The sequence below is a fragment of the Rosa chinensis genome, chromosome 2 (genome assembly GCF_002994745.2).
Source record: "Rosa chinensis cultivar Old Blush chromosome 2, RchiOBHm-V2, whole genome shotgun sequence".
NCBI lineage: Eukaryota > Viridiplantae > Streptophyta > Magnoliopsida > Rosales > Rosaceae > Rosa > Rosa chinensis.
In genome coordinates this window covers 85673013-85686255 of record NC_037089.1, presented here as the reverse complement: position 1 = coordinate 85686255, position 13243 = coordinate 85673013, and the positions used below count along the sequence as shown (strand labels likewise).

The window sequence follows — 13243 nt, the reverse complement described above, 5'->3', positions numbered from 1 at the left end:
TAGTCGACCTACCTGCCACGCTCAAGGTTTTACATTGCTCAAGGTTTTACATTTCCAGCCTGCGAGCTTATTTTGGACCTCATCAAGAAGATCAGAATATGTATTTTTAGTAACCCTAGAGTGAATTAAAGGCATACCTAAGTATTTACCAAGATCCCTTGTCAAAGGGGAGCCACATATAGCACTGATCTTTTTCCTGGTGTTTAGGAGAGCAACAGAGCTTAGACTTTTCAAAGTTGACAGTTTGACCTGAGAGCACAAAAGATATTGCTTGAGAACTCTGGCCTGTTTTGTAGAAGCTTCAGCAAACAATATAAGAACATGAGCAAAGAATAAATGGGAGATCAAAGGACTAGATTATGAAGACTTAATAGGCTTCCATTGTCCAACTTCAACGGCAGAATGAATCAAATGGAGCAATTTTTCCATACATAGAACAAAGATATAAGGGGAAAGGGGATCCCCTTGTCTTACTCCTCTGCCAGCACCAAGTCTATCAGATAGTTCACCATTCAAAATTATTGTTTCAGAGTTGTGTGCAGAGAAAGGAAAGAGAACTGAAATGCAAAATAATTTACAAGATCGGTCAATAAATTATGTTACACAATGAGATTCAAGAAATAGGATTCTCAAAATTTGAATAACTGCACTAACACACATTCACACATATGTTACACTAGAATACAAACCCACCAAAAAACAAATAATAAAAATTGCTCCTATAATTCAGAAGAATCTTGCAGACTCCATGTAACATCACTGGCACCAAAGAAATCATCCCGCCAATGGCCACAACAGCGCCATCACGCTCCATTTTCTTTCTGTAAAAGTTTCCATCTGTTAGCCGAAACTGTTTGGGTGGCAGCTGTGGACTTTGCACATGACATGACATGACATGACATGACACGACATCCCCATCACACTTCACTTCCGTTTCTCATATCTTGTCTTTGTTGGCCAAGGCATTCAATTGTCTTTCTAACTGCAACCAGAAAAAGAAGTTAGGACAATGCCTTTGACTTATATTTGAATGGAGGAAAAAAAAAACATTCGAGTTGAATACACAAACCTGGGCATTTTTCATCTTCTGTCTTTGTAACTGTTCAACAAGATTCCCAACACTAACAAAGAAGACGGTGCAAGTAGAATGTCAACAAGAAGATCAACTTAGATCATCAAGAAGAATTTGATTATTTTCATACCTCTGTTGCAGATTAATCACCAGAGATTGCAACTCTCTCTCCCTACAGGAAGCAGGAGGTATCTGCATCCATAACATATATAGCATTGTCAAAACCTAGTGCAAGCTGGCATCAACAATAATAAAGGTTCACAAAAATGCAACATTTGGCACAATGAACATGAAATAAAAGCTTAAAAACAACTTTATAATCAAGAATCACGTAGCTCCAATAGTGAAAAACCCTACTAGCTTCAGTCTGTAAAGTAACTTCTTCTACAAGCTACAACTCTAATTATTAACAAGGAACAATATTAAGTAACTTCTACAACCAAGATGAGTTTAGAACGGGGAAATTCTATGGTACATTGATGAAGCGATGCATAAATGTGGACCCATAAAGTGGTAAACTAGTTCCATGCAATAATCGACCAGCGGTTGATCGGTCTGCTACTACATGGAGTGATCTACACTATTGCACCAAAGGGGAACCCTTCAGAATTACTTCATATACCACAGTGCATATGAAGCATAGTCCCACAATGAATGGAAATGCGGTGGATGGTGGACTCTCAGTAATTGTGAGTCCTCTATTGGAAGGTGGATGAGCATGCAGGCAGGGACCCACCTGTCTACAGCAAGACCATCAGATGGTCGAGTTAGGAAGAATGTCACAATCCCGTGTCAGACAGGAATTTGGTGACTGGGTGAGTAATAAAGCTTATTAGACAGGTTCTCAGCTTAAAGGGGAATATTCAACCCAACTTAAAAAGGTCAGTAATTGCGTTGTATACATAAAAGGGGTGCCCTTTACCTGCAAAAGGTCACTGGTGCTTACATCGGTTATCTCTCCTTGCATACCTGTGTAAAACTAGAAGTATTAAACCCAAGAAAGATGGCTAAACACAGTTAAATGCCAAAAGTGTTACATGAAAAGTTGGAAACATTACCAGAGGTGTGTTCAACATATTTGATCAATTTTACTATTTCCTCCTGAGAAAAAAAAAAAGAGGATTTTAGATATTATCTCTTGCACATCAGGGTGAGACATAAAGCTGGCATGTACCCTTTGCGAGGTGTTTTGCAGCAGCATGCATTGTAGTGATGGGAGAACAGTGGCAGCTGTAACATTTGAGGATGGTGGACTACTTGAACCTAGAGAAACAGGACTAAAGAAGCTATTTGAAGAACCCTGGAAAAGAGATGACAGTGCAATGGTTAAAAAACCATTAACTAAAAGATATCCCACTAAGTTGCATCATTACTATTTTGTAAAGTGTCCAAAAAAAAGTCAATACACTAATTTTATAATTGTCTACTGCAGTTTGAGCATATTATAAATTTGGAGAGGAATTAATATAGAAAATCCACATTCACAGAGTAGACATAAAAGACCAACAGGAATTGGGAAAGAGTGATATAAAAAGTATTAAAAACTGAAACAAGTGGGATGCCTCAATCTAATAAATAATGCTTTTATGGTGTGCATAACAATATAAAATGCAACCACATTCAAAAACTGAAGCAAACAAGTGCATCTATTACAACTTACAAAAACCACATTTAATCACGTTTTGCAAATACGTTTCAACAAGCAGGATCTTAAGGATACAAAACCACAAGTGGTATCTATAGCACAAGCATAGCAATCAGATATCAGATTAATGTACTTTTGTTTCTGTTAACTATGAGATGAATTGCTGTGCAGTAATACTATTTTACCTTGGGACTAAGGTCTGCTGAAGTGACCTTGAAGCGCCCCTTACGCTGCACAACTGCTCCTTCAGACATATCCTCAGCTGGATAAACATATGCAGAAAAACCATAAGAGAGCACAATCAGTAATTAGAAATAGAGATAAACATGGCGTGAGCAGAAAACTACAAGATGCATACCAGATGTAGGGTTATTGGCATCTCTCTTTTGACGATACAACAATGGACCACTATAGTTCCGTTCAGGTTGATGTTTTGATTGTAGATGATCCCTTCAAAATAAATTCAAAATTTTCAATTCCTTGCAGCAAGTAAAAAAATTTAAAATATTCTTAAAAAAAAAACTAGATAAAATGTGTTTTAAGACTAGCAGCTTTTCATTTGGTCAGAGATAGAATAGTATGCAACAATGCTTGATGCATGGGTAGGGGTTAGTTTTTCGGGGTTGAGGAAAAAAAAACCATTATCATCTATTCATAAAGTCATTTTATAGATCATAGCAAAAGCAAGTAACAAAAACAAACTATTATCTTGAAGAAAGCTTACCTCTCCCCTTCACCAATAACCTTTTTAGAAGAAAGCACATTATCCGGGAGTAATGAACCACTCATGAACTTCTTAGGCTCAGGGATATCATGACATGATAAAGAACTACTTTTCCCTGAAGTCTCACCCCCACTTCTTCCATTTTCTTGAATAATGGTTGTAGGACTAGTCGCACTCGCATCCTCCTCACAAACATCAAAACAGCCTCTGCATCAGAAAACGTAATTTATTACATAAGTAAAAGAATAAAAAGAAAATATAAAACTTGATACATTATGTAAAAGAAGCTCCAACAAAAGAACGATAACTCTGGAGTATATGTTAAAAAATAAAAAGAATAAAAGTCGCATCCAAACAGCCAAGAAGACATTAAGCGACTTATGCAACAAAATAAAAGGTTTTATGAAAAGGGACCATTACAGGCCCAAATAAAATTAAACTACAGAAGTTTTTACTCTAAGAAACACACTGACTGACTAAAGTAATAAGTAGCATGTTCCTTAAAAGGGATTAAATGCAGTAACTTGCAGCAAACAACTTAAGATGATAACAGTAATTAGACAGACAACAACAATATGTTGCAGAATGAGAATTCTTGACAAACGATCTGCCCACAAAAATAAATATGAGATTAGAGCAGTTTAAGTCATACTTGAGTGCTTGAAGAGGTTTAATAGGAAATGAAGCAAGTGAGCCGTCCAAATCATGAAGCTCGTCAAAGCCATCCTAAAAGGTAGATGACAAACACATGAGATAATAATCAGAACATATAGAATATCTACGAGATAAGAAAGATTAGCTAAAGCAACAAAGAGATCATTTTTCACCGAGGCTACTGTACCTCCTGATTAGATGCAGCATTTGACTGGTTTGCCATTTCAACCGTCGACCTCTCAGTTGGAAAATTAACATCTTCATAGCTGTCACTTTGCTCCTTACTCCCTTCATGTGGCATGCCATGATCCTGAATCTGCAGGTTATTCAGTGACAACTATAGTGTGAAACAAAAAGCTATAATAATGGTAAAATGAATATTCCATTCACTCAGCAATAAATTTTCATAACTAGGAAGAAGAAGATTAGACATAGCCTGACATTACTTACAAGGGCAGCCTGATTTTTTAAATCTTCAAGGTTGAAATTCCAGGCACTGATTCCTCGGATATACTCTTGCTGCAAATAAGATAACTGATATTCAGGATGGTTTGATATCTGATTACCCAGAATGTGCACAAAAACAACTTAACGTTCATGAGGGATACAAACTTAGTCACAGGTCCTAATATGAAGGGATGTAAACCCATAAGTTAACAGCATTAGACTTAAGCTTCTTGGTGATAAAAGGTAATGGCCCATAAAAGGCTCATTCTTTTGACAACTTACAAATGTCAGAAAAAGATGGAGTCATTTTTACTTCTTTACAAGCTACAAATAATATTTATCCATTTAGACATACTAAATACCATATTACAGAGGGTAAAACTTTGACGAAAACGCCATTAAGCGCTATGGGAGAAGAAAGTTGAAACTGTCAAGCCTAAAGCACAGTAAACCGTTACAACCAAACAACTAAGATACACAACGTACTTAGCATAACTAGTTTTGGAGAATGAAATTCACAATCCCTAATTTGTAATCCACACCCACTCCTTCCTTTTTTGGTTGATATTCTTACAAAAAGAAAAAAAATAAGTTACTAAAAAAGGAAACATGGAGTGTGGATTGTAAAATGGGGAGTGTAAATTTGACTCCCCCTAGTTTTACGTAATGTTTTAAACAACTCTCACCTGCGACAAATGTTCCTTATCCCCATAGAGAGCCTTATTCTGCACAAGAAGATCAGCTTCTTTTGCCTATAACATAAAAAAAAAAAAAACAAGGAAAAATAAGTTATGCTACATATCCATAACAGAATCTACAAGTGGAAAGGATAGTCTGGGAGGGGCAGTCAGACCTTCAGAATCCTAAAACGATCTCCTAATGGAGAGAGGCCATCAAGGATGGTACGAGATAGATAATCAACTGGTCGTGCATGTTTGAAAAAATGGTGCTTCAAAAGCTTTTCAGAAGTGGGACGTTTCTTTGGATCCTTCACTAAGCAAGCAGCTACCAGCTCTTTGAAAGACTGGAAAATGTAGCACTTCAGGAATTAAATTTCAGAATGGAAGATGTGAGTTTCAACTGGCCAACACAAACCTTAGAAAATCTTTTGTCTCTTTCATAATCAAGGCCTGGCGGTGCATTTTGTAAAGTCATCAGCAAAACCTACAATAAAAAGGTAAAAGTGAGTGTGAATGGGGCATGTCCATGGGCAACAGTGAAAACTTCTTGTAGGAAGATCCCACATGAAATCAAAAATTCTAGAGATTTACTTTCATTGGTGGGTACTTGGAAAATGGGGCATGTCCATGGGCAAGTTCGAGTGCTGTTATTCCAAATGACCAGATGTCTGCTCTGTTCAAGGAGCAAAAGGAAAAGTATTACATAAGACACTCCAACAATACATTATGTTGAAGCAGCAGAGAACAAGGGAAAAAATAGAGATAAATAAGAAAACCCGCTCACTTGAAGTCATATCCATGCAATTGCTGCATAACTTCAGGAGCCATCCTGAGAGAAAAGAGAGTATTTGAAGAAATATAGAACCTCAATGCCGTAAGTGAATCAACAGTGGCAATAGGATTTTAAATGTTAGCACACATATATAAGGTTTAAGGATGTTAACATAAATATACCAGCAAGGAGTTCCAACAAAAGTATTTCTGGAACGTTGTCTATCTCCAGTATCAAACATGCATGCAGATACACCAAAGTCAGCTAACTTGACTGCACCATTAGAATCGATCAATATATTCCCAGCCTGCAAATGAGGGCTAAGAACATCAATAAGAAACTCAATGCATAACATCCTTCAACATGAAAAGACATGCATAATGCTGTGCTATGACATATGAAGCTAACTCATGAAAGCTTATCATATACACGGACACACTCGTATAGGTCTGTTTGTCGATGTATGAGGTATTGGACAAAGATTCAAAGAGAATGCAATACAATCATACGATTAATCTTGTCAAAGGTAACAAAAAGAAAATCTCTCATGCATTTAGGTAGTATTTTTTATTCATTGATTTTTAATAAAATGGGAGACAGGGTTACATATATGATACAGAAAACAATCAATAAATGAGAACTTCTAACTTATAACAAGCATCACTAATTTTTCTATAAAATGATAAGATTAGCAGACCTTCACATCTCTATGGATATGGCCATGAGCATGAAGATAAACAAGAGCTTTGAGGACCTCATGCAATAGAGTTGCAATAACAGGCTCTTCAAAACCTTCAGGAAACGAAGTCTTCATTATATGAAGGCAGGACCCCCCAGCCATATATGGCATGACAACCCAAAGGCTGTGGCCAGCTGTGAACGAACAATGTGCTCGTAATAGATTTGGATGATTGATCAAAGTCATTGTATGTACCTCCCGTCGGATACCATCCTGCATAATTTGGCAAACAGTTGTAGACGATCATAAACTTTATACTCTAATCAGCCCATTGATGGTTTCCACTAAGGAACCAGTCAATTATGCAGACATGTTCTTACAACTATAGAATGTCCGATGCATCTAAGAGTGATCCCTAACTCAAAAACTTTAAAGATAACTTCTCAGGTAAATTCTGTTATAAATGCCTCATAATTGTGCGCAAACTGTAATGGGACAAATTCTTTACATACAAGTTTCCTATAACTACTCAAGTCAGCCAAACTTTAGTGGATGTGTGGAAAAAAATATGTTATCTATAAATCTCCATATATGTTAAGACAGAGGACCCAAGAGAACAAGTTGAGCCAAATATAAGCACTAAATCACCAATATGTTGGATTTGAAAGAATAAAATAAAGAAACAACTTTGGATTACAAAGAGATTAGTCCACATACCAGGTCATTATTGCATTTTTCCAGATCAAGAACCTTGATAGCAACTATCTCATTAAGTGGTACGCAGAGTGCTCTGTACACACTAGCACTAACACCTTCACCCACTTCTTCATATAACTTATACTCTTTTGCATCCAAAGGAAATCTTTTCTCTGATACTTGCTCCATGATTTGTTCTTATATCACACTGTTTAGACCCTCTTTACTTCTGGATTTCTCAGAGAAGACAAATATAGTGAGCCCCAAAGAGATTAGCATCAAACTAGAATGGGGCATCTTCCAATTTGGTAGCATTTTCCCTTCGTTCAACACAAAATAGTTGATGCATTCAGCAAGTTCATCGGTATTCTTTTTCAGCAGAAGTTTCAACTTATGGGAACCGTAAACCAACACTAGCTATATATAGCATTGACAAACCATCTCTAATTTTCAACAATGAAGATCCTTGAAAAAGCTAACAATTACTTAATACCACTAAATCAGGCACGCGACCCTAAGCAAAAGAATAAGTATCACTCTCAACCACTTCTAGAAGACTTAGCACTGAAAGCTCGCAATGCTATATATGGTAAATTTGGCAAAAAGTGCAGGGTCACAGTGTGCAACTCTCACAATACCAACTGAAATGTCTGTCATATAAGGTGCATCCTGATGATGATGGATGTCTTAGTACAAAGCAAGCCAAGAAAACCTACAAAATTATAGAAGTAGTAGTTAGCCATATTAAAGCAGGAAGAAAAAGCAAAAAGGGCAACTGTAGTGATTCAAAAATCGCATTTTTCACATTAATATGTAATATTCTAAACGACCTACTGATCGAAACAACAAAATTCAATAAAATGAATCTTTAATCCCACAGTTAGGGACCGGATTTTACTTTCTGGATCTTAGACGATCAGCATTATCAGACGGCAACATTGCTTCCAGAAAACAAACCATCCTGCTAAAAATATTGTTTGATTCCTGATGCCACTTCCTTCTATTTATACTTCTACGCAATCAAAACATCAATTCTTACTATCGAGATTAGAATTGTGACTCTGCATTATCACACTAGCCAAACTACACATTCCAATTAAAAAAAAAACCATCCTAAATCATCAAAACTCAAAATCCTAGTCGTATCGGATCCTCAAATCACATCAAGCAATCACAGACAGACTTCAATTCGAAGCAAATACGAAGCACTTTTTCATTGCTGCTAAATTAAGTTTCGAAACAAAATCGAAAACCGAATTTCAAACACGAACCTGTGAAAATGATGATGATGATGATCAGCGGCGGCAGTAGAGCCTCGTTTCGTTTCGGTAGGAGACGAAGAAGAAGGTCCAGAAGTGAATCTGAGTTGTGACAAAGATTCAGAGAGAGAGAGATTTTGAAGAAACCCTCCCTCTGCTGCTGCGCAATAAAACGACGTCGTCGCGATTCAGCTCAAATTTTGGTCGATTCAAGTCCCCTCGATTGCCTCTCTTATTCTATCTATCTGTTTCTCAATATATCCAACTGTCTTCAGATCGAATCTTTTCGCCGTTTTTTCTTTCTCCCTTTTTTTCTCTTTTCAATTTTTTTGACTAAAATTAAAATAAAGAGAAAAAATTTAAGTGAAAGTCCAATTTATGGCACGTCTCACTCTTACTCTCCTATTGGCTATTGCTTGGTAATAGAGGATAAATTTTTAATTTAATGAATTATAAATTATTTTTTAAGCAAAAATTGGGGCCGAAATATCGGCTGTCAATTTATGAAGCGGGATTGATTATCTTAATCGGTGAGCATTTAGTCAATTAGACTAATATGGGAGAAATGCGTAAATTAAGGTCAAACAACAACAAATGGGCATGGGCTGCTAATGAGAAGGGAGAAAAGTTGGCCCTCTACATTGGACTGCTAATTGACCATGCAAGCGTTTATGATTTTTTTAAGGAATAAGCTATTTATCTTTTTTTTTTTCTTTTTTTTTCTTTTTTTTATTAAAAAAAACTCCACCCCATTTCCACCCTTGATGGGGCTCGAACTCCTGATCTCTTATATATGAGACCAAAGCCTTACCACCCCACCAAACACACACACCCCAATAAGCTATTTATCTCAAATACATTGAAATTCTAATTTCATTTTATTTTTATAATTTCTATTGGGATCTCCAAATCTGCTTACTTGACCTTAGTTTATTATGAATTATTAAATAACATATATAACTTACTATAAAATGACAATTAAGAACGATAATTATACCAAAAAATATTATATTTATTTTATGCGGATTTTCCAATTCAATAATATTAGATTGTATTTCTTATTATTTTCCTTATCTATTTTTATTTTCCAATTTCACTACATACTCATTAAAGCATTCATATATATATATATATATATATATTTATTTATTTATTTATATTTAACAATAACTAAAAATATGATTTTTTTTTTTTTTGAAAGAAGGCGATAGCCAATATATTGATCAAAAGCCAGAATGACCCTTACATATCATTCCGCAGCCATCTATAGACAGACAAGAAGATGTGTTAGTACCCACAGTGGTACATACAACTAGGTTACTCATTTGACATGAAATACATCGAAATAGCATGAATCTTCCATCGGTACTACTCCGGAAAATTCGCTAGATGCACAAAAGTGCGTAGCTCCCTAAAAAAATTAGGGACTTATTGAAAGTAATAAAATTACTATCCTAGAGTTCCTTAAAAAAGGAAAATAAAACCAGCTATTAAATAGCCCAAATGGCCCAAAGAAAAAACAGAAACCCTAAGCCCAAATCGCTGATCGCTGATCCAGCCCTGTTCCACCTCCACCTCCCTACGATGAGGAGGACGCACGCCGCAACCAGAGCCCTGCCCGACCGTACCATATCGTCTCCGCCCACTTCAAGGACCACCGCATACCACACCGCCACCACCGCAAAGGCAACATCGAAACGAGAAAGCACCAGACCCGATCCAAAAGAAAAGGATCTTTGTGCCCTAGAACGCCGACTGCACCCCGACAATGAAGCTGCATAGCCGCCGATGCCTGGATTCAAACAACAGCCCACGTTGCCCCTTGACCCGGACGTCATGACTCCCACCACGGAGAAGCTTCGAACCAAACAAAGCAAAATCTTGCCATCAGACTTAGAGCCACTGCAGATCCTAGAAGCCAGAGGACCCTAGACCATCAACACCTGTCCGGCAGCCTCACAGCGACGCCGAGGCAAGCCCCACCGACGTGGAGTGCCGCCGGACGAGAGAACCTTGGCTAAACCTCGACCAAAATTCGAGCGCGTGCGGCGCGTTCCTGTCTCTCTCTCGACCTTATTGAACCAATTACATTTTAACAACTTTAGACCTCCCTTTAACTAAAAATATGATTAAGATCATGTGATATAAAAATATATGATATATATGTTGAACGTTTTTTTTTTTTTGAAGAAATGTTGAACGCATATTGGTAAGGGAAAAATAAAATAAATCCTCTTATGATTTATGACCTAAATCTAAGTCAATCCATTATATTTGTAAAAAAAAAAACTAAAAATATTTAAATAATTAATCATGTGGTACAAAAAATACAGCAAGAAAAAAACATTAAAAGACAAATGATTTTTTTTTTAGAATAAAAACAAATGATTTCTTCATTTTTTTTTTGCATATCTAAAAATAGAAAAAAAAATTATAAAAAAAAAGACAGAATAGTTCATGGCATTTTCTTATTAGACATTAATTTTTGAAACTCAAGTTTGATTAAGAAATGTATATTTAGTTAAGATTTATAGAGTGATTAAATCATCAAAATGTCTAAATTTTTTATTTTAAAGATAATAATTTGTTTGCAAATTATATGAGTGAGGTTATTTGAGGAAGTTTAGTGAGGTTTAGTGAGTAAATTTAGTATTTGAAAATTTGATAAGAGGTGTAAAAAGCATAGAGGTCAAGTGAGTAAATTTGGAGGTTCCAATAGAAAAACTATTTATTTATTTTTATTGGGGGAGGTTAGTGTTAGATATTTCATTTTCTAATCAAAACAAATTAAGTAAAAGTAAAAAATGATAGCAACGAGTTTTTAACCAAAACTAGATTCCCAACGAGATGGAAACTTGTGGCAGATCATGCATGTTATTTCGAAGATTTCCCAAGTCTAACAGCATCCTCAGATCAAATTGAGGTTCACAATAAAATTACCCGATTAATTTTTAGCTCCATTTATTCTTTGTCTACTCACGACTTTATATTCTAAAGTTTGAAGTTTAAACTAGTTCAACTATTATGGTGGAGACGTTGAAAAAGTACACTTCTACATTACTTTATTGTCGTCTGATTGATGTCATGTGATTGATGAGTTTGAAGTTTTATGGTCACACCACTAAGAAGTAAAAACTCACTCATATTTTCTCAATGTTTCAATTCTTTATATGTAGTAGACCTGGCAAAATTGCACATTGTAACATGATTCGAACATGAATGACATTATAAGGATTGAATTTGGGGTTTATAGGTCTAGTTTTATATAGGGTCACCATGATAAAATCACGAATTTTAATGGTTTGATTTAGTGTTAATCCATTAGCACGATAAAAACCATTAGCATAAGAGTATTCTTGTAAAATTGAGTTAGAATATATATTAGGAATCCTAATGCATCTCTATAATTCACCATAATTGAAAAAGAGATTTTCACAACAACGACCTCAACTATAAACTTTCAAAAAGAAAAAGGTACCCCGATTGTATAGAATTTACTTATGTTACTTTGAGTTTATAGATTTTTGTAAGTTACGATTTATTTATTTTTTAACGAATCTTAATGGGTTTTAAAGGTTAACATGAAACTTAATGATTACGTAGAGATAGCGGAGACCCTCATTTGGTACTACTCCAGAGGCGCTAGAGATTATATAGAGTGCATATCGGTGCTTAGCTTCCTAAATACAAAGAATTTATTGTAATTAGATAAAAACTAAAAACATAGAGCTGGGCCTAGGGCAAAAACACCCCACAGCCCAAATAATGCCACAGAATAGTCCAAAGAGAATGAACCCAACTCAAGGCCCAGCAGAGAGTTGGCCCATGCCCTCCACCATCCTTAACCCATCGCTGGTCACGCTGTCAGACCTCCAGCTGTTGCGACCCCACACGAGACCGACTAGAATCGCCCAGCGACACTGCCCCCACGATCGGTACAGATCCACCACAGCCACGCCACCTTAGCGATCCTTCTAGACCGCCAAAGCCTCGCCGCCACACCGATCTGCCATAGCCACTGGTTATGGAAATCTCTTGATGACGCCTCTGCCGCCATAGGTCCTGAAAGTGCCCTAACCATCACCACATAATACGACTAGCCCGGACCCCTCTGCCAAACCCCGAGTCACCTCCATTATGACACTATTCAGCAATAGCTTTCAAGACCTGCTCGACAGCAGCCCAAATTGGCATGGCGAAACGCCGAAGAGCGCCGCTGGACGAGAGGAAAATCAGGAAAACCTAGATGCAGTCTGAGTTTCATGGAGCAAACCCGAGAGAGAGTTTTTTGTATACCACATTAGTTTAAAAGGTTTGTTATTATGTTCCATAATAAATATATAAAATAAATTTAATACGATACGAATATGACACGCCATGGTGTTTTGGAAATTCTAATTTGTAGTCATAAAAAGAAAAAATAATAAAAATAAGAAGTTATTTTGTGGACAATTGGGCGGCTTAAAAATGTTCCTACCCTTTTGGGCCTTTAATAATAATTCTTAGGAAGCTCTCTGTTTTTTTTTCTTTGTAAGTTGAATATTCTTTTGTTACATAGCCTCCCAAGGCGGCAAGGCCTAAACACAAAAAGAACAAAAATAATTAATTAATTTAG

At 36.3% G+C, this 13243-nt stretch overlaps 1 protein-coding gene across 1 annotated transcript; it reads right to left on the bottom strand.

Moving 5' to 3' along the window:
* Nucleotides 1–537: 537 nt before the first annotated feature.
* On the bottom strand, nucleotides 538–8971 carry LOC112186421 (serine/threonine-protein kinase BLUS1). The gene is made up of 22 exons (XM_024324852.2): nucleotides 8641–8971; nucleotides 7987–8081; nucleotides 7391–7689; nucleotides 6692–6946; nucleotides 6177–6301; nucleotides 6007–6051; nucleotides 5814–5895; nucleotides 5638–5706; nucleotides 5396–5566; nucleotides 5229–5294; nucleotides 4546–4614; nucleotides 4283–4411; nucleotides 4094–4167; nucleotides 3442–3648; nucleotides 3076–3167; nucleotides 2903–2979; nucleotides 2247–2372; nucleotides 2131–2173; nucleotides 1995–2041; nucleotides 1203–1264; nucleotides 1070–1121; nucleotides 538–982 (listed from the first exon to the last, which is right to left on the bottom strand). Exons 3-22 carry the CDS (start codon nucleotides 7556–7558, stop codon nucleotides 938–940), a joined length of 2004 nt encoding a protein of 667 aa, XP_024180620.1. The 5' UTR covers nucleotides 7559–7689; nucleotides 7987–8081; nucleotides 8641–8971; the 3' UTR covers nucleotides 538–937.
* Nucleotides 8972–13243: the final 4272 nt, after the last annotated feature.